This window comes from Microcebus murinus, chromosome 24 (assembly GCF_040939455.1).
Source record: "Microcebus murinus isolate Inina chromosome 24, M.murinus_Inina_mat1.0, whole genome shotgun sequence".
Taxonomy (NCBI): Eukaryota; Metazoa; Chordata; class Mammalia; order Primates; family Cheirogaleidae; genus Microcebus; species Microcebus murinus.
In genome coordinates this window covers 692,151-713,740 of record NC_134127.1, presented here as the reverse complement: position 1 = coordinate 713,740, position 21,590 = coordinate 692,151, and the positions used below count along the sequence as shown (strand labels likewise).

Below are 21,590 nucleotides of genomic sequence, written 5' to 3'. Positions count from 1 at the left end.
AGCTGCTTTTCCGCAGTTTTGTCCAGCTGCGTGCGGCCCCACGGATGGTGGCCACGGAGCAGGGTGATGGGATGAGCCAGCGCAGGGCCGGCAGGCGGGACTCGGCCCAGCCGCCAGCGTGGTGGCCCTGCCTGGGGCAGGTGCAGCTGCTCTCCTGCAAGGTGGTCGGCCACGGCGAGGGGCCGGGGCGCTGTGGGCAGCAAAGGTGGAGGAGTGGTAGTGAGGAAACTTCCAGCTACTGGGAAGGACGGGTTTCGCCGAGCGGCCACATCCGACCCGAGCCCACAGGGAATGAAGGTTGGACGTGGGCCCCTGCAGCTGGCAGGGGACGCCCAGGGCAGGACGCCGAGCCGAGCGGCGACTGGGAGGGGAGAAACAGGCCGTCCCCACAGCCCGCCAGATGCCTCGAGATGCCCCCTTTGGGTTTTTAGCGATGGGAATGTGAACGTGCCCGTGCGACCTCCCAGACAGAATCTCCGGCAGGCTGGGCACCCGCTGGTTTGGAGCGAGGGAGGGCGGACCCAGGGCAGGTTGCAGGTCGCTGCCCAGTGTCCTGAGCTTTGCGGAAATACTCCAGAAGCCAGGGCCTTTGTGTCCCTGCTGAATGTGACCCTGGCTTCATCTCAAAAGCTCCGCGGGGGCCGATACGCTGACAATGGGGGCCTTAAGTTTAGTCAAGGAGAAAAAAAGAAAGGAAAATAAATCTTGGTGACATCATATCTTGGGAACTTTTCATCAGAGCCCTTTATTTTATTTTATTTTATTTTTATTTATTTATTTTTTTAAGACAGAGTCTCGCTTTGCTGCCCAGGCTAGAGTGAGTGCCTTGGCGTCAGCCTCGCTCACAGCAACCTCAAACTCCTGGGCTCAAGCGATCCTCCTGCCTCAGCCTCCCGAGTAGCTGGGACTACAGGCATGCGCCACCATGCCCGGCTAATTTTTTCTATATATATTAGTTGGCCAATTAATTTCTTTCTATTTATAGTAGAGACAGGGTCTCGCTCTTGCTCAGGCTGGTTTCAAACTCCTGACCTCGAGCGATTCGCCCGCCTGGTCCTCCCAGAGTGCCAGGACTACAGGCGTGAGCCACCGTGCCCGGCTAGTTCCTTTACTTTAAATTTGAGGACACTGAGAAGCGGCTGCCCTGAGTCGCAGGCAGGGGCCCCGGGTCTGGTGCAGAGTGCTGGTCCCCTCTGCTTATGTGGGCCACCATATGTTCTACCCGGCCACCAAACCTCGCAGCTTCATATGGGGGACTTTGCTTGTTTCCTTTCAGCCTTTCTGGTCATTTCTTTTTTGCTGCTCTGTTAAAACCATGCCAATAAGAAGCAAAGCCAGGCTGGGCCCGGTGGCTCACGCATGTAATCCTGGCACTCTGGGAGGCCGAGGCGGGCGGATTGCTCCAGGTCAGGAGTTCGAAACCAGCCTGAGCAAGAGCGAGACCTCGTCTCTACTATAAATAGAAAGAAATTAATTGGCCAACTAATATGTATAGAAAAAATTAGCCGGGCGTGGTGGCGCATGCCTGTAGTCCCAGCTACTCGGGAGGCTGAGGCAAGAGGATCACTTAAGCCCAGGAGTTTGAGGTTGCTGTGAGCGAGGCTGACGCCACGGCACTCACTCTAGCCTGGGCAACAGAGGGAGACTCTGTCTCAAAAAAAAAAAAAAAAAAAGGAAAGGAAAAAAAAAGAAACAGAAGCAAAGCCAGCGGGGTGGGCGCGGATGACCCAGCCCTTCTGACTCCAGGGTGACCCCGGAGTGCCAGGCCGTGGCCCGTCTGCGATGGGCTCTGCGGAGAGACCTCGTCTCTGCAGTGAGGGCATCCAGGGAGGGGTGTACCCCGCAAGCGCTCTGGCTTACGCAGCCTCTGCTATCGGTTCTCCAGGTGACGTGGTGTCCCCCTGGGTGTCCCCCCGGGCCTGCGTCCCCCACAGCCCCGCAGGGCCCCCTCCGGCCTCGTCCTTCCGGAGCCAGGCACTGCTGCCGCGTGAGCTCAGCACTGGCGCAGCTCTCCCCGCGCCCGCCCCCACCCCGGGAAGAGGTGCGTCCCCTGCTCCAGCCAGACTGCGGGCTCTTCCCGGTGGGGTGTCTGCGCCAATCCAAACAGCCTGAGCTCACTGTCCCCAGCCTTCCCTTATCTAAGGGCTCGGGGCTTCCTGTCTCAAATTCCAGTCACCAACGGGACTGTCTCACTCTGTCGCCCAGGCTAGAGTGAGTGCCGTGGCGTCAGCCTCGCTCATAGCAACCTCAGACTCCTGGGCTCAAGCGATTCTCCTGCCTCAGCCTCCCGAATAGCTGGGACTACAGGCATGCACCACCATGCCCGGCTGATTTTTTTTCTATATATATATTAGTTGGCCAATTAATTTCTTTCTATTTTTAGTAGAGACAGGGGTCTCGCTCTTGCTCAGGCTGGTTTTGAACTCCTTGACCTCGAGCAATCCCCCCACCTCGGCCTCCCAGAGTGCTAGGAGTACAGGCGTGAAGCCACCTTGCCCGGCCTACATTTTATTCCCTATGAAGTAACTTCATAAAGTGTACAGACCAGAAAGGAGGTGTCAACGGACAAGAAGCCAAACTCTGTAGAATAATTTATTTATTTAATTTTTTTTTTGAGACAGAATCTCACTCTTCCCCGGTCTAGAGTGAGTGCCGTGGCATCAGCTTAGCTCACAGCAACCTCAAACTCCTGGTCTCAGGCGATCCGTCTGCTTCAGCCTCCCGAGTAGCTGGGACCACAGGCATGCACCACCAAGCCCGGCTAATTTTTTCTATATATTTTTAGTTGTGCGGCTAATTTCTTTCTATTGTTAGTAGAGACAGGATCCTGCTCTTACTCAGGCTGGTCTTGAACTCCTGACCTCGAGCAATCCTCTCGCCTCAGCCTCCCAGAGTGCAAGGATTACAGTCGTGAGCCACCGCTCCTGGCATCTATAGAAAAATTCAAAGAGATTTACTCCAAGGCAAATTTGAGGACCACGACCCGGAGTCATGCTCGAGAAGCCTTGAGCAAGTGGACTCGCTGTGGCTGGGTAACAGTCGGTTTTACACATTTCAGGGAGACAGGAACTGCACACGTAACATCGTAAATCAATACATGGAAGGCTACATTGGTTTTGCTCAAAAAGGTGGGACATCTCAAAGTGGAGGGCGTGGGGGCTTAGAGGTGATAGGTGGGTTTCAAGACTCTTTGACTTGTAATTGGTTAAAGACATGAAGCTTTGTCTAAAGGCTTGGAATGTTTTGAGATAAGGAGGTCTGCTAATCAGAGACAAGCCACAGGCCATATGTTTGTTGTGTAGATTGAGGACCTGCAGGTTTGTCCTGCACAGCCTTAGGCCTGTTGTGGGGTTACAAAGGCAGTCCCCAAGGAGGGAGGGGGCATGATGAGGCCTGTCTGACCTCCCTCCTCATGGTGTCACGTCAGCTTTAGGGTATTTCTAGGGTCCCCTTGGCCAAGGTGGGGGGGTGGTCCATTCAGTCAGCTTGGGGGCCTTAAGATTTAATTTTAGGCCGGGCTCAGTGGCTCACGCCTGTAACCCTGGCTCTCTGGGAGGCCGAGGCGAGCGGATTGCTCAAGGTAAGGAGTTGGAAACCAGCCTGAACAAGAGCGAGACCCCGTCTCTACTATAAATAGAAAGAAATTAATTGGCCAACTAATATATATAGAAAAAAATTAGCCGGGCATGGTGGTGCATGCCTGTAGTCCCAGCTACTTGGGAGGCTGAGGCAGGAGGATTGCTTGAGCCCAGGAGTTTGAGGTTGCTGTGAGCGAGGCTGACGCAACGGCACTCACTCTAGCCTGGGCAACAAAGCAAGACTCTGTCTCAAAAAAAAAAAAAAAGATTTAATTTTAGTTCACCGAGAGTAGGGAGCAGAGGAGGCAGAAAGGGAATACAGTGGCCTCTGCACCTCCAGCTTCATGGGACAGGGTTCAGGCACCCCCGAGCCATGGGCTGTGCTAGTGGGTTGACAGTGAGGCCGCAGCGTGGGGGGTCCACACACACAGTGGGAGGGGGGCAAAAGGGCTGAACTGCGCCATGCCCCCAAACCCTCTGGCCGCTAAACAGGACGCGGTGCCTGAGTGCTGAATTCCTCCCATGATTCACGGAAAAGCAGTAAACAGCACAGCGGAAGCGGCCCTAGCCAGCGGGGAGTCAGGCAAAAAGTCAAACTCAATTGTTTGTTCCCGTGCGTAAGTCACCGCCCTCCCACGCTGCAAACAGAACGTGTTTTCGTTGGATGGTCCGAACTCCCCCAGCTGCTCCAGGCGACCTGGAGAGAGCCTGACACCCGTGGGCATGCGTGTGCCCACCCCACCGGGGAGGCCACCGTGGGAACCGGAGGCCGTGCCCCAGGGAGGGACTGCCATTCGCCCACGCACGGCTCTGTGATGCTCTGGGGCTGCCTTGTGCCCCCACAAGGAGGCACGGCAAGCAGGGGCTGCCGCTGGGGACCTGCCTCCCGCTGGGACCAGCAGAGGGACCCCAGCCACTCACGTCTCCAGGTTTCAAACATCCCACCATCGCCGGCTCCCCGGACACAACGCAAAAACAATTTTCATAGTTTTATCAAAAGGCGATTCCCGTGACCCTGGAGAACGTTAATCGCCACCGCCTGTTACCGCTCTTCCCATGTGGCTACTTCACACGTGTTCAGTTCTTGGAGGTGGGTGCTGCCATTGTCCTGGTTTTGCAGAGGGGGAAACAGAGGCACTGAGGGGTGGGGTCATCTGCCCAGCGTCACACGGCTGCCGGACAGCAGAGCCAGGATTCAGTCCAGCCTGAGTCCTGCGTGAGCTCAACGCACCACCACCTGTGTCCACAGAAGAGAAGCCAAACTCTGTGAAATAATTTAAAGAGATTTACTCTGAGCCAAATCTGAGGACCATGACCCCAGGAGCCACGTCCGAGAAGCCTCGGGCACGCAGACTCGCCGTGGCTGGGTTGCAGTTTGGTTTCATACATCTCAGGGAGACAGAGGTTACAGGTACAGTCATCAATCAGTACGTGGCAGGCAGGCCGGGCGCGGTGGCTCACGCCTGTAGTCCCAGCTACTCTGGGAGGCCGCGGCAGGCGGGTCACTCAAGGTGAGGAGTTCGAAACCAGCCTGAGCAAGAGCGAGACCCTGTCTCTACTATAAATAGAAAGAAATTAACTGGCCAACTAATATATATAGAAAACAAATTAGCCAGGCATGGTGGCGCACGCCTGTAGTCCCAGCTACTCGGGAGGCTGAGGCAGCAGGATCGCTTGAGCCCAGGAGTCTGAGGTGCTGTGAGCTAGGCTGACGCCATGGCACTCACTCTAGCCTGGGCAACAAAGCGAGACTCTGTCTCAAAAAAAAAGAAAAGAAAAAATACGTGGGAGGCATACATTGGTTTGGCCTGAAAAGGCGGGCCAGGCGGGCCAGGCCATCTCGAAGCAGGGGGCTTACAGGTTACAGGTGGGTCTATGGACTCCTTGGTTTGTAATTGGTTAAAGGAACTAGTGAAGCTTTGGCTAAAAGCTGGGAACGTTTTAATTTAAGATTGAGGAGCTGTTTATTGGAGACGATTGGGAGACTTATGCCCAGACTCAGTGATTTGTTGTGTAGACTGAGGACCTTCAGGCTTGTCTGCACAGCCTCAGGCCTGTTAGGGAGTTACAAAGGAAGTCCCCGAGAAGGGAGGGGCGTGATGAGTTGTCCGACTTCCCTTCCCATGAGGGGAAAATCAGATTTCGGGCATCCCCTTGGCCAAGAGGGTGCCCACTCAGCCAGCCGGTGGGGGGACCTCCGGATGTTATTGTAGTTCACACCTCGTAAAGACGGATGGGCTCCCAGACAGGCTGTCCGGAGAGGACCGAGAGGGCGTTGAAAGGGAGGCACTTTGGGCCCGAGTGGGCAGCGGCCGCGCCAAGGCTGGGACTCTGGTGTGTGCTGGCGGCAGGTGCCACTCGGGCTGCCTGCAGCAGAGAAGGGTCCTGCTGGGCTGGGTGACAGGGGGCTGCTCTGACGGGCGGCAGATCTGGGTCTTCGCCCTGCACCTGTCCCCCCTCTCTGCATGGCAGCCCCTCTCTGACTGTGATGGAGATTCTTTTTTTTTTTTTTTTTTTGAGACAGAGTCTCGCTCTGTTGCCCAGGCTAGGGTGAGTGCCATGGCGTCAGCCTCGCTCACAGCAACCTCAAACTCCTGGTCTCAAGCGATCGTCCTGCCTCAGCCTCCCGAGTAGCTGGGACTACAGGCATGCGCCACCACGCCCAGATAATTTTTTTTCTATATATATTAGTCGGCCAATTAATTTCTCTCTATTTATAGTAGAGACGGGGTCTCGCTCTTGCTCAGGCTGGTCTGGAACTCCTGACCTCAAGCAATCCATCTGCCTCGGCCTCCTAGGGTGCTGGGATTCCAGGCATGAGCCACCGCGCCCGGCCTGCGATGGAGATTCTCATGACCCAGCCAACCTGCTTCATTCCACTGCCTCACTCTGCCCTGCTGTCTGAGTCCAGGAAACCCGTCTCAGTTGAACAGATCCTGTGCCTCCAATTCAGGTGACAGCATGGCCCCTCACCCCCAGGAACAGGGGGCAGGGAAGAGAACGCACACGCCATTACTTACCAGTCACCCGTCATGCCTGGGGCGCTGGGCTCTGCCTGCAGAGTGCCGTGGGCAAGGCCTGCGCTCTGCTCTCAAGCAGCCCCCAGTCCAGCGAGGGCAGCCGGCGTGTTTCCAGGGCGCGTGGTCAGCAGGGTTTTCCGCAAAGGGCCAGGAGGCGAATGATTAGAACTGTAGGCTTTTTAAGCCGCATGCCCACCCCCGGAGCGTTCTGATGGAGCTGTATCTACCAAGTCAGGTGGGGGCGGATTCAGCACCGGGCCACACTTTGCCGGCCCCCATACAGGGGCTGGCACCTGGGGCAGCACACGGGGGACTGGGCACTTCAGCTGCGGATGGGGTTAGGATGGAAGGGGCGTCTCTGTGCTGAGCTGAACGAGGGAAGCACGAATCTGCCAAGCCAGCTGGGCGAGGGGGCCTTGCCGATGGCACCGCTGGACAGCCACTGCCCACCAGCGTGACCAGGGCAGGGGACCTGGGAGACACGGAGGAGGCTAGACACGGAGGCAGGGCCCGCTCGGAGAGGCGCGTTGGCCTTGCTAGGGACTCTGGTCCTCGCGCTCAGAGTGGGGAAGAGGAGCAAATGTGCTCCGAGCCTGTGTTCCAGCCACCGTTCTAGACGGTTGGCATAAACGACCTCATTTTCATTCTCCCGGCATTGTGAATCCCGTTTCGTGACAGTGACACTTGCTCAAGGTTCATTACTTCCCAAGGAGGCAGGGTCAGGCTCCCATCCATGTAGGGGACGGACATATATTTTCCTTGTTTAAGAATTAAATTTAGTGAGTAAGGTACGTGTCCTGCCCAGAGCGTTTGAAAGTAATGTGTTCTGGACAGGGCCCCTGTGACAAACATGGTTGCTGCCTAGAGGCATAACAATAGGCCTGAGTTTCTGCACTGAGGCAAGAGCTGCCCAGCCCCACAGTAAGTGGAGGCCCGGAGGCCACACGACAAACATGTTGTTCCTGTGATTTGCTGCTTAGCCCCATAAGATGGCTGGTTAGTCAATGACGGGTAAGACCCCTCAAGTGAGGGGCAACCTAAGCCAGGCACAGCCGCAGGGGGATCTGCCTAAGAGGAACTGTGGGAGGATTTCGTCCCTATTTTTGATCTCCTTTCCACCTGCAGTCCACAGTCCCCTCTCTCTGTATATTGCCCCTTGGATATGTACTGTGGCAAAGGCATACTGAGAGCCTGTGTATACTTTTGCCTTCGTACCCCAGGCACACCTGAGGGCTTGGATGAGGGCCCATAGCCCCACCCTTTGTGCCAACCACACTTGGGGCAAAGGAGCTGACGTGATGATGACTTCATCCACTGTGGTAACTGCAAAGCCCGCCAGTCATTTCCCATTCTGGACAAAACTACTGCCATCCGTGTAGAGTTCTAAGTCCGGTGCGGGTAGAGGACTGTCTTTCAGATCTGGCTGGCTGGCATAGACCTCCTCTCCCGCCTCAGTACAGTCATGGCCGGGGGGCCCTGGCTCGGTGGGTAGGAGGGTGGTGGGATTCAAGGTCCGCACAGTCTCCAGGGCGACCCTCGGATTTTCGCACAGCTGTCCCTGGTATTGTGCTAACAGGTTGCTTGAGAGAAGCCAGAGAAGACTGCCACCGGGGAGCCCGGTGCCTGCTCCAATTGCTCACTGACAAAGGGATACAAAGTCTCCTGGGAAAAGGCACAGATCTGCAGGCAACAGGTGAAGTACCTGGGTTTCGTGCCCCGGTGCCCCGAGGTGTTCATTTAGAGACATTACTGAATGAGGGACTTGCACACGGAGGTTCTGTCCCAGCGTGAGTTTGTCTGCCTCCTTGACTAGCAGGACGGTGGCCGCCAGTGTGCAGAGGCAAGGTGGCCATCCTGCCGCTACCAGGTCCAGTTGTTTTTGGCAAGCAAGCCACTGGTCTCTGCCAGGGGCTCACAGTTTGAGTCAAACCCCCCAGAGCCACTTGTTTCTCCTGCACAAACAGGTTACAGTCTTTGTTTCTGGGCCCGCCTAGGGCCTCGTCCAGAGGCTTGGCCTTCGGGGAGAAACCCTGAAGGCCAAGGGTTTCTTGGCCATGGCTGGGATCCAGACACGGCAGAATCCGGCCGCTCTGAGGAACTCTCTGAGCTGTCTCCGGCTGGTCGACCTGGGAATTGTACAGACGGCGTGCTTCCGCTCACGTCCCAGGGTCCAGCACCCCTGAGCGATGTGGAAACCCAAGTACTTCACCTGTCGCCTGCAGATCTGTGCCTTTTCCCGGGAGACTTTGTACTCTGTGTCAGCGAGCAGCTGGAGCAGGCACCGGGCTCCCCAGCGGCAGTCTTCTCTGGCTGGGCTTGCTAGAAGGAGATCATTGATGTACTGTGGAAGCGTGCAGCGGGTTTCTTCTTGCAGAAAGGACATGAGGTCAGTGGCCAGAGCCTCCCCGAATAGAGTTGGTGAATTTTATTTTTTTTGAGACAGAGTCTCACTCTGTTGCCTGGGTTAGAGTGCCTTGGCGTCAGCCTAGCAGGCCAGCAAAGCTGGCGCTGATGGGCACATAGGAGATGGTCCTGACCTCCTGTCCTCAGTCTGCACTTCCGGTCTTCCGACCCTGACCCAACTGTAGGAAGTGACCCAGCGTGGCTGGGTGATCTGCTGACAACCTAACAAGCAAAGTTAAATTGCAAACTCCTGGCCGAACGCGGTGGCCCACGCCTGTGATCCTAGCACTCTGGGAGGCCGAGGTGGGTGGATCACTCAAGGTCAGGAGTTGGAAACCAGCCTGAGCAAAAGCCAGACCCCATCTCTACTAAAAGTAGAATGAAATTAATTGGTCGACTAAAAATATATAGAAAAAATTAGCCGGGCATGGTGGCCCATGCCTGTAATCCCACCTACTTGGGAGGCTGAGGCAGAAGGATCACTTGAGCCCAGGAGTTTGAGGTTGCTGTGAGCTAGGCTGACGCCACGGCACTCACTCTAGCCTGGGCAAAAAAGCGAGACTTTGTCTCAAATAAGTAAATAAAATAAATAATAATAAAATTAAATAAAAATAAAATAAAATAAATAAATTGCAAATTCCTGTTTCAGATCATTGATCATCAGCACAGGAGTACGTTAAAGAAGGCTGAAGGAAGTTAGAAGGGACTACCTAGGCAAGCTTAAGTCAGGCCTGTTTAGACAAAACCAGCGCATGGCACATGGCCGTCCAGCCATGCCGGTGCTGGGACTGTCCTGGAAGCCTCCTCTCCTACTTTGCAAAAAGGAAACAGAATGGGCTCTGTTTCACTCTCTTCTTCTGCCAGTCAGTCGGGGAAATCGACCACCTTGTGCCAAACAGGGGTAAGACTAGAAGACTCTGAAGATAAAATTATAAAAACGATTAGTCCCTTCAAATGAACTCACCCCACCCATGTGACAAATCCATGGGCCTGGATCTTCACATTTTTGTTGGATGGCCTTGAAGCATGACAGCACTTCCAAAGAAAAAGATGAATACATTTTTGCGAAAAGTTTTCATAAATGCAATAGAGGGAGCCAGAGCTTGATTTCCAGAAACAGTTATCTCAAGGATAAGAGGGAACCTCTCTGGAGTTTATGTAGACAACTGGACATACAGGCTTGAAGTTAGATTAGAATTCCATTCCACATCTGTTCACACAATCCTATATCATCTGAGTTTAGCCCAGTTTCTACCTATATTCTGATTTTTTCCAGTATGAACAAAATTGTAGGCCACATGCAATTCCATAAGCTCAAACATTATGTGGCTCTATACCTAAGCTTGTCCAAATGCAGAGGCTCTTAAAGTTATTAGCCAAAATTCCAGGACTGTTTATTCTTATTTTGATGTTCTGAGCACCAACACCTTACTCATGTGCAGCTACAAACTGGGTTCCTGTAAGTACTGTCTGCCTAAATTAAACTCCATTTTATGATCTTGCTGATCATACCGCAGTGCCTTTATGGGGTGCTACAAACAGTAGCACCAGCCATGCTATCTTCTCCTGTCTGTCATGGTTATTTATTTATTATTTCTTGAGACAGAGTCTCACTCTGTTTCCCAGGCTAGAGTGAGTGCCGTGGCGTGAGCCTAGCTCACAGCAACCTCAAACTCCTGGGCTCAAGCAATCCTCCTGCCTCAGCCTCCCGAGTAGCTGGGACTACAGGCATGCGCCACCATGCCCGGCTAATTGTTTTCTCTATATATTAGTTGGCCAATTAATTTCTTTCTATTTTTAGTAGAGACGGGGGTCTCGCTCTTGCTCAGGCTGGTTTCCAACTCCTGACCTCGAGCAATCCGCACGCCCTGGCCTCCCAGAGTGCTAGGATGACAGGCGTGAGCCACCCGCCTGGCCTGAGGGATTTTTTTAATAGATGTAAATTTCCCTTCCAAGAAGGTACTTTCTGCTTTAAGAGCTTCTTCTTTGGCTGCTGTTTTCCAAAGCAATCCCATGCCAACGAGGACTATTTTGGGGTGATACGGCCTCCCTGGGAGTCACCAGCAGCCTCCTGCAGAAAGGAGAAGTTGGGACTGGCAGGTGGAGGGGACGGACACCACTGACAGGGGAAGTGCTGACAGAAGCCCAGGCTCAGGAGGGATTTGGGTCTGACAGCTGAATTGCAACACAGAGCTCAGGCCTCTAAATAACGTTCCTGACTCCGCCAGCTTTGTGGTCTTTTCTACAAAGGGAACCTCTTCCCTCCAAGCCCAGCCTTTTTTTCTTGTGCCGTTTCTTCCTCATTCTTGGCCTGGGCTCCGCGCTCTCGGTGATTAGCAGCCCCGAGGCCCCCCCAGAGCAATGCAGGCCACTGACCCGGGCTTTTGCTAGTCGCGTCAGTCACTTGGTCATCTCTGGCCTCTGACTCTTCAGTATGAGAAATCCAGCCGAACCCGGCAGTCCGGCCACACCTTAGAAATTCTTTAGAAATTGTAGTACAAAGTTAAATTAAAATTGGCCTTCATCCTACCTGGCAGGGTTTTTCCATGATCACGGAGGTGGTTTTCCCAGGGCGAGGTGCTCTCCATATGCTGAGCCCTGCAACAACCTCCAACGAGGGACTGCACAATCTGTGGGCGGGACTGCGTGTGCGCCACAGGAAGAGAGTGGGCAAAACTGCAAAATAATGACTGCAGACCCAGGGTTGCGGGCAGTGAGGGGGCTGCTGGGGTTTAGGTGGCAAAGAGGCAGGAGGGAGCTTTTTTGGCGTGATGTTCTGCACATCGATTCTTCTGACAGTTACAAGGCTGCGTGCAGTTATAAAAACACTGTTAAATCGTACAGTTAACATTGGTAAATTTGATGACATGCAAACTATTCCTCTACAAATCGGATTTTTAAAAATGACCAGAATGAGGCCGGGCGTAGTGGCTCACGCCTGTAATCCTAGCACTCTAGGATTGCTCAAGGTCAGGAGTTTGAAACCAGCCTGAGCAAGAGCGAGACCCCGTCTCTACTATAAATAGAAAGAAATTAATTGGCCAACTAATATATAGAGAAAAAAAAATTAGCCGGGCATGGTGGTGCATGCCTGTAGTCCCAGCTACTCAGGAGGCTGAGGCAGGAGGATCGCTTGAGCCCAGGAGTTTGAGGTTGCTGTCAGCTAGGCTGACGCCACGGCACTCACTCTAGCCTGGGCAACAAAGTGAGACCCTGTCTCAAAAAAAAAAAAAAAAAAAAAAGGCCAGAATGAGGTAGAGAGATTACCTATGTATTTAAATTACCTAACATCCTCCCGTAATAAAATGAGTAGTGGGGTCTATAATTTTTCCCCCCTAAGATTTATCCCTCCAGGTCATGCCATGTTCAGTCTGCTTGGCTGACATATCCACTCAACCAGTACAAATCAACAGCAATTGGCAGTTCATGGCTGTGAAGAGTGGGGAGGGAGACCCCCAGCTGTTACTTGGCTCCTCAGGCACCTGAGACCCACCCCTCACGGGAGACCCACGTCAGCATAGTACTAACCTGTTTCTGGCCCACCAACTAGTCTGTTGCCTGGTGCATCAGCACAATACTGAATCCAACGCCTAGCACGTCAACTAACCCACGCCTGGTACCCCACCTCCCGACCACCCCAACTTAATAAAAGTGGGAAAAATCGGGCAGACCGTGCTCAGAATTTGGTGCTGAGGCCCCTCTGAGCCCACCAGCGAGTAAACTCCGATTCTCTGACTCTCCCTGTAACCGCTTGGTTTGTCCTCGGGACCAGCCACTGTGACACTTGATGTAACAAGTAGCAGGAGCAGAGAGAGAGAAAAAATGTCATTCAGTAGCAAAAACCGACTGTCCAGTGCTTCTGCCTTCTGAGGAGAGGCACGCTTTGAATCACATCACTACGGGTCGCTTTTTCTTGCAGAGGGGGGTGGCTAGGGCAGAGACAGAGACAGAAGCTAGATGTCGTGGAGCTGGCCCCTTGCTCAGCCCAGGACTTCGGTCTGCAGGGTCTGGGGCAGGCAATTTCAGCTTGAGCAGCAACCTTGCCCAGAGCGTGGGCCAGTCAGCACATAGGACCGGCTTTGGGCACCTGGCCCAGCAGCCAAAACCCAAGTTCAGCGGCTGCCCTGGCCGTGTGAGACACCCTGGGTGCAAACTCACATCCTAGCTCTAATAGGGGTCAGGCTTTGCAGCTGCCCCGCATGGGAAATTGGGAGGGCTCCAGTTCTTCGTTCAGGGGCAGGAGAGCTGAGGGCTGGGAAGGACGGGCACGAGGCCCAGCTTATGGAGACAGGGGCTTGGGAAGAGAAGTTGTCTGATTTAAACTTTTATTTTGGCCGGGCACGGTGGCTCACGCCTGTAACCCTAGCTCTGTGGTAGGCCGAGGCCGGCAGATCGCTCGAGGTCAGGAGTTCAAAACCAGCCTGAGCAAGAGCAAGACCCCCATCTCTACTATAAAAATAGAAAGAAATTAATTGGCCAACTATTATATATATACAAAAAATTAGCTGGGCATGGTGGCACATGCTTGTAGTCCCAGCTACTTGGGAGGCTGAGGCAGGAGGATGGCTTGAGCCCAGGAGATTGAGGTTGCTGTGAGCCAGGCTGATGCCATGGCACTCACTCTAGCCTGGGCAACAAAGTGAGACTCTGTCTCTAAATAAATAAATAAATAAACTTTTATTTTTTCTTTTTGAGACAGAGTCTTGCTCTGTCGCTGGAGCTGGAATGTGGCGGTGTCATCATAGCTCCCTGCAGCCTTCAATTTCTGGGCTCAAGTAATTCTTCTGCCTCTTGAGTGGCTGGGACTACAGACAGGTGCCACTATGCCTGGCCGATTATTTCTACTTTTTGTAGAGGGTCCTTGCTCTTGCTCAGGCTGGTCGCCGAACTCCTGACCTCAAGCGATCCTCCAGCCTCAGCTTCCTGTATTGCTGGGCTCACGGGTGTGAGCCATCGCCCTGCCCTTGATGTTTACTTTTAAACTGTTTGCAGCACTGTGATGTAAATCCTTCCACCTCTGCAAACCTTTGGTGACGTCTCTCAAACACCACGGTCTTCTAGGAATGATCACCGGACAAAGTCAAGGGAAGGGTAAGGAGCAGGATCCACAAGCCCAGGAAGGCAAAATGATCTGTAAACTGATCAAATTCCCCCAGTGAATCATTACAGGGCGCCCAGTGTGTGGCCGATAAATGTTTGCCGCTGCGGTTATTACTTGGTTGTGGCCGGCATGAGGAGATGCTTGGACAGGGCACAAAACACTGGTGGGGAGCGGCAAGGAGGGGGGAGGCAGTAAACTATAGACAAATATTATATTGAATTAGTGGCAAGTGCTGTGCACAATTAGGACAGAGTGCAGTGGCAAAGCGGCCAGTTGGAGTGGGGAGAGGAATTTAGCAAAAGCAGGAGGTCAGAGTCAGAGGCAACCAAGAAACATCCCACCTGCCTCACCAGCCTTCGCTCCCTAAAACTCCGACACCACGCTCCTGGGGGGACAGGGAAGGTGAAAGGACTGAGCCTTGGAGCCTTGAGCTCATTTCTCTTGAATCACGAAGGATAGGGAGCTCAGCTGACTTTGGGGTTATTGCATTACAAAAAAACCCAGCATTAATAACTCCTATTCCACGAGGGTTTAGGCGGTGAGTGGTGGCTCAAGCTTGTAACCCTAGCACTCTGGGAGGCAGAGGCGGGCGGATCGTTTGAGCTCAGGAGTTCGAGACCAGCCTGAGTAAGAGCGAGACCCCATCTCTACTAAAAAAAAGAAAGAAAAGGAAAAATAGAAAGAAATTAGCTGGACACCTAAAAAAAAAATGTATACATAAAAAAAAAAAAATTTAGCCGGGCATGGTGGCACATGCCTGTAGTCCCAGCTACTCGGGAGGCTGAGGCAGGAGGCTCGCTTGAGCCCAGGAGTTTGAGGTTGCTGTGAGCTAGGATGATACCACGGCACTCTTGCCCAGACAACAGAGTGAGACTCTGTCGCAAAAACAACAAAAAGGAGTGCAGTATGGCCAGTTTCTGTGCCGGCCAATCCCCTCGTCTACTGAGCAGGGCTGATGTGTCAGGCACTGGGGGTGCGGTGGTGAGCAAGAGCAGGAGCTCAGAACTAAGGAGACCTGGGAACCACCCAGCCCCTATCTGGGCCTTCCCATCACAGCCCTTGGGGGGACAGCTGCCCTTCAAGGACTTCTTCCTCTCTAATTTGAATTTACTGGAATACAAACATGTGTGTGTAGAAGTAAAGGGCACTCCTAAAGTGATTTCCTCCCCCGGGCTCTCATTCCACTGGGGAGAGTGACTCAGAGCCTCAAAGCCTTGGCTGTCAGCATTTCCGCCAAAGTGCCAGCTGGATGGATGGCCTGGCGGGGCCCTGCTCCTCCTGAAGTTTCACCGCTGGCCCAGGTCAAGTCACAGAGGCAGACGGCCACATCTTCTCTCCTTCCTCCTCTGCAGCCAGCTCTGCATTTGCACAGTCTGCAGCAGCCCACCCCCTTCTCCCAGCAACCCCCCAGAACAAAGGGGGACTTCTTCATGTCCCCCAACTAAACTAGCTTTTCCAACTTTTCTGGCAGAGGAGCTTTTGTTTGTTGAGGGAGCAAGTCCTGACCTGCAAAGTCCTCTCTCTGCAGGGCTGGGAGAAAGCGAAATTGGAAGGATAAGGGAAGAGTTGAGGAAATTCCTGAAGCAGAGCAGGCTCTCTGGGGGCCCGAGGTGGGGTGGGGGGGTGGGGGGGCGCTGGAAAAATCCTCCGCACTGAGCCTGGGCAGTCAGTTGGTCTGTTTCATTGTCTTATCTTTCATGCTGTCTTCTCCTTCTATGACTCAGCTCCCAGCTTGGGCAGAAACAAGCCTTTCCTCATTCAAATAGCTCCCTGCTATTAGGTGAGAACAGAGAATAGAAAGAAATTAACTGGCCAACTAAAAATATATACAAAAAATTAGCCGGGCATGGTGGCGCATGCCTGTAGTCCCAGCTACTGGGGAGGCTGAGGCAGGAGGATCGCTTGAGCCCAGGAGTCTGAGGTTGCTGTGAGCTAGGCTGACGCCACGGCACTCTAGCCAGGGCAACAGGGTGAGACTCTGTCTCAAAAAAAAAAATTAAATTAAATTAAAATATAAAATAAAAATATAAAATAAAATTAACGATGCTAATAACAAATTAAATTAGCGACGCTCAGAAAGTTTATCCTCGTCACTGGTTCTGTACTGCAGGACAAGTCAGTGCTTGATTTTATCCTGCCTGGTCCCTGTGCCCCCTACTCGATGGCTCTCTGCAGGTCTTACAAACCCAGTAAGATTGCAGGTGCCTGTGACGGGAGTCTCATTGCCTGGATCCTCTTGGGGTCCCTGACACCTGGAACGCTGCTGGGCAGCCTGTTGCTCCATGTTCCTGGATCACCTTATAGCACAGCTAACTAGCACACTCAGCCTCAGCGCAGGAAGAGAAAAGGAACATTTTTCTGCTGTGTCTGAAAATATCATTTGTAAACAGTCTGCTCACATCTCCAGAGAAGGACAGAGACCAGATGCAGATATGTCTTATCTGGAGGGAAAACGGGGCTTAATAAATAACTTGGAACATGGTGAAATCCAGAGGTCCCTTCCTGGGCCATCATTAATTAAAAAACAACAAGAACAACGAAAAACTCTTATTAGCATGTGACCTTATCAGAGAGATTTATGTTCAGCTGAAAACCAAGCTATTTGGAGCTGAGCAAAAAGTGAACTTTTAAATCACAGAGGTGCAGAGTGAACCTTCGGCATATCAGTGGAAGTCTCAACAGGTTTCTCAGGGACAGTGAATTTCAGAGATGACAGGATTTCAGAGAAAATGACATCATGCAGGAAATAGACTCTCCATAGTGCCCAGCACATATGGGTGCTCAATAAATGTTGTATTTTATTAATTTTTTTTTTTTTTTGAGACAGAATCTTACTCTGTTCCCCGGGCTAGAGTGCCGTGGCATCAGCCTAGCTCACAGCAACCTCAAACTCCTGGGCTCAAGCGATCCTCCAGCCTCAGCCTCCCGAGTAGCTGGGGCTACAGGCATGTGTCAGCATGCCTGCCTAATTTTTTCTATATATTTTTAGTTGTCTAGCTAATTTATTTCTGTTTTTAGTAGAGATGGGGTCTCGCTCTTGCTCAGGCTGGTCTTGAACTCCTGAGCTCAAAGCATCCACCCGCCTTGGCCTCCCAGAGTGCTAGGATTACAGGAGTGAGCCACTGCCCGGCCATTGCTTACATTTTAAAAAGAGGAAATGGATGCTGGAAGTGCTTGAGTGACAGGCCCTGTTGCCTCAGAGGTAGTCAACGGTAGTGTCTGCATTCAAAATCCAGTTTGCCTCCTTCTGAACTTCTTGACCTGCTTCTTGTAAGCTGCATGTTAAGATGTGGGTGCAGGATCCAGCTGCTAGGGTTTGAGCATCAGCTCATCTGCTTAGCAGGTCTGTGATTTTAGGGTATAGGGTTTTCCTCTCTGTGCTTCAGTTTTCCCATTTGCAAAATGGGATAATAACAACACGGTATTGTTCAATTTGTGCGTTGCCCAGAGTACTGCATAAGGAAATCTAAGGACAGAGTTTAGGGCAGTGCCTGGCACTCAGCAGGCAACTCTATATATGTGATCGATTATGATCATCTTCAGGTTTCCTTTAATACTTTCTTCCTGCTTCAGCAAAATATATTACTACATACCTCCTTTATCTGCTAATATAATGCCCCAGACCTGAGAAACTCAATAATAAAAGGTATTATAAGGCCAAGTAGGTAGGAGGTGAACATTAACCTCAGGGCTTAGAGCATATTTCACAATTTCCCCACTCACTGGGGCTGAAACCTCAGTTTAGTTTTACATTACTGGATTTTTTCTTTTCTTTACCGGCATGGGGGCTGTCACTTCTGGGGGGGGGCAGCTGTTATTTGTCAACGGAAAAAAAAAAAAAGCCAAACTCTGAAAAATAATTTTAAAGAGATTTACTCTGAGCCAAATTTGAGGATCATGACCCGGAGCCACGCCCAGGAACCTCGAGCAAGTGGACTCTCTGTGGCTGGGTCACAGGGGTTACAGGTAAAGCCACAAATCAATACATGGGAGGCATACATTCATTTGGCCCGAAAAGGTGGACCATTTCGAAATGGGGGCTGGGGGAAGATTACAGGTTATAGGTGGGTTTAAAGATTCTTTGGATTGTAATTGGTTAAAGACATGAAGCTTTGTCTAAAGGCTTGGAATGTTTTAACACCTGAGCTGTTTATCAGAGATAAGCCACCTGACATAGATTTGTTGTGTCAATTGAGGACCTGCAGGTGTGTTTTGCATACCCTTAGGCCTGTTAATAGGTTACAAAGGATGTCCCCAAGAAGGGTGGGGGGCATAATAAGGTATATCTGACCTCCCTCCTGGCAGGCAATTTAGTTTTAGGATATTCCTTTGGCCAAGAGGGGGTGGCCCAGGTTGGGTGGGGGGTGAGCCTTAAGGTTTTATTTTAGTTCACATCCTTGGCCAAGAGGGGGTGGCCGAGGTTGGGTGGGGGGTGAGCCTTAAGGTTTTATTTTAGTTCACATCCTTCTCCACACCGAGCCAAGGTGCCCAGGGACCAAGAGAGCACCCAGAGGAGGACACGAGGCAACGGCCAGTCCCCAAAACAGTCCCTAACCCTTTGCACTCGGATGTCGAGTGTGACTTGACAAGGTTAGCAAAAATTATAGAGATTAAAACTACTCTTTGAATGTATCAATAATTTGAAATATTAAAAAATCCAAATAAATACGTTTGTATGAAAAGAAACTCCAGTTTTTTATTCTACTGCCGCGCTTTGTAAAATCTGGGGTATTTAAAAAATTAAATCCCGAGTAGAATAAAGGAATGGAGAGAAAAAAGCAAGCGAGTGCAAAGGGCTAAAGCAGTTAGGATGGAAAATCCCCATCCGGGCCCAGTCCCTCGTCTGAAGAGAACACAAGCGTATTAGGGCTCATTTTAGGGCTGTTCTCGTCTCTCAGTGAGCCCACCAGACTGTCCCGCAGCCACGCGGGGTCCCCGGGTCCCCGCCACCTCGGCAGCCACCTGCGCTGCGGAGCTGGCGCACCTGCGGCTGGTGCAGCGGGACCAACCTCGGCGCGGCCCCTTTAAGGCCCGGCCCCACGTGCTCCGTGACGTCAGAGCAGGAAGTGCGTGAGGAAGTCGCGCGGGGCCGGCTGGCTGGCGATTCCCGCGTCCTAATGTGTGCAGGGGGCGCCGGGGCCCCAGGTATTGCGCCCGCCCGCGTCCCCGCCGGCAGGTGAGCCCCGCGCCCACGCCCCCACGCCCCCGCCGGCAGGTGAGCCCCGCGTCCACGCCCCCACGCCCCCGCCGGCAGGTGAGCCCCGCGCCCACGCCCCCGCCGGCAGGTGGGCCCCACGGGGCGGCCCAGGTGTCCCCTGCAGACCCCGCCGGCCGGTGGGCCCCACGGGGCGGCCCAGGTGTCCCCTGCAGACCCCGCCGGCCGGTGGGCCCCACGGGGCGGCCCAGGTGCCCCTGCAGACCCCGCCGGCCGGTGGGCCCCACGGGGCGGCCCAGGTGCCCCTGCAGACCCCGCCGGCCGGTGGGCCCCACGGGGCGGCCCAGGTGCCCCTGCAGACCCCGCCGGCCGGTGGGCCCCACGGGGCGGCCCAGGTGTCCCCTGCAGACCCCGCCGGCCGGTGGGCCCCACGGGGCGGCCCAGGTGCCCCTGCAGACCCCGCCGGCCGGTGGGCCCCACGGGGCGGCCCAGGTGTCCCCTGCAGACCCCGCCGGCCGGTGGGCCCCACGGGGCGGCCCAGGTGTCCCCTGCAGACCCCGTGCTGCGCGCCCGCCCGCCCAGGCAGGGGCTCCGGGAGGGCCGTGCTTCTCGGGGACTGCCAAGACAGGGCCGCGGGGAGCTCGGAAGCCTCCCTGTCGCCCCAAGTCGCCCTACCCGCTTGGCGCCAAGCACCTGGGGTGGGGAGGGACAGACGTTTGGCTCAAAGTGTGAACAAACTACCTGATTTATTGAAAACCGGTTGTTTTTCATTCTCTCCTGTCCAAAAGCAGTGGTATTTCTTAGCCTTTCCCGCGCATTGAGCTTCGTTTCTCCTTAATTCTAACTTTGTTTTTAAAGGCTGTTTTTAAAGGCTTTTTTTAGGGCTGATGTTTACTACAGTTTTCTTTTACTTTTTTTTTTTTTTTGAGACAGAGTCTCGCTTTGTTGCCCCGGCTAGAGTGAGTGCCCTGGCGTCATCCTAGCTCACAGCAACCTCAAACTCCTGGGCTCAAGCGATCCTCCTGCCTCAGCCTCCCGAGTAGCTGGGACTACAGGCATGCGCCACCATGCCCGGCTGATTTTTTCTCTGTATATTAGTTGGCCAATTAATTTCTCTTCATTTATAGTAGAGACGGGGTCTCACTCTTGCTCAGGCTGGTTTCAAACTCCTGACCTCGAGCAATCCGCTCGCCTCTTACTACAGTTTTCTATGTGCCAGGAACTGTTCCCAGTACTTTATATACATCAGCATTTTTTAAAATTAATTTTTTTAAGTAAATCAATTGCAATTTAATTTCAATAACTTGAATTTTTAATTATAGGTACATACTCGTTTTATATTTTTGTAGGGTACTTGTGACATTTCAATATATACAGTGTAAATCAAATCAGGGCGATTGGGTATCCAGGCCCTCAGGCATTTAACATTTCTTTGTGTTAGGGACGTTCATATTCTTTTAGTTATTTTGAAGTATACCTTTAAACCGTTTAACCTTTTGTCCTCCACCCCAAATTGCTTGCAGAGTTAACACGGCATCGTTATGAGCTGGTCACCGTCCCTGCCAACCCAGACATGTGGGGCCTGGGAAATGAAAGAACGACTTGGGACAGGGGGATTTGGAAATGTCATCCGATGGCACAATCAGGTAGGGGCTCCGTGGAGCTTGCAGCCTGGGGAGAGGTGGGGTGGGAAGGCAGACTCCCTCCTTTCCGCATCCAACCCAGCTGTACTAAATGTGTGGCGGGGCTCACCTTTGGCCTTGGTGGTCTTGGGAGAGAGTGAGCAGGAGGACTGGGAAGAGGCTTCAGGACTGCTAAGTTGGCTTTCCAGGTAAGTGTTTCCAGGCTCTATTGAATATGCCTCTAAATAGTAAAAACATGTGGTGGCCCACACCTGTAATCCTAGCACTCTGGGAGGCCAACATGGGAGGATCACTTGAGGTCAGGAGTTCAAGACCTGCCTGAGCAAAATAGGGAAACCTCATTTCTACAAAAAATAGAACAGTTAGTCAGGTGTGGTGGTGTGCACCTGTAGTCTCAGCTACTCTGGAGGCTGAGACAGGAAGATCACTAGAGCCCAGGAGTTTGAGGCTGCACTGAGCTGTGATCACACCCCTGCCCTAATGTCCAGGCAACAGAGTGATACCCTGTCTCAAAAAAAACCAAAAACAAAAAAGAAAATGTTAAGCCGTCAACCCCAATTATATGTATTTTAAGTTATATTATTTATGGTAGCAGTACAGTATCATGTATTAATATTTACTAATACACGTTATAAAACATACAAAAATAGAAACAAAATTAAAGGATGAGAATAATATTTGCTAATTATG

At 52.7% G+C, this 21,590-nt stretch overlaps 1 protein-coding gene across 6 annotated transcripts in view; it reads left to right on the top strand.

Annotated features, from left to right (window-relative positions):
• The first annotated feature begins 19,165 nt into the window (after window positions 1-19,165).
• The window catches only part of IKBKB (inhibitor of nuclear factor kappa B kinase subunit beta), a 58,650-nt gene continuing 56,225 nt past the window's right edge, over window positions 19,166-21,590 (top strand). For 3 of the 6 annotated variants that reach the window (XM_020282452.2, XM_075997322.1, XM_075997326.1), the window contains exons 1-2: window positions 19,166-19,278; window positions 20,781-20,903. In XM_020282452.2, the coding sequence (XP_020138041.2) occupies window positions 20,799-20,903 (105 nt within the window). In that variant the 5' untranslated portion in view covers window positions 19,166-19,278; window positions 20,781-20,798. Of the gene's footprint in view, window positions 19,388-20,780; window positions 20,904-21,590 lie in introns of all 6 variants that reach the window. The other 3 variants (XM_075997323.1, XM_075997325.1, XM_075997324.1) reach the window with 3 other exon arrangements.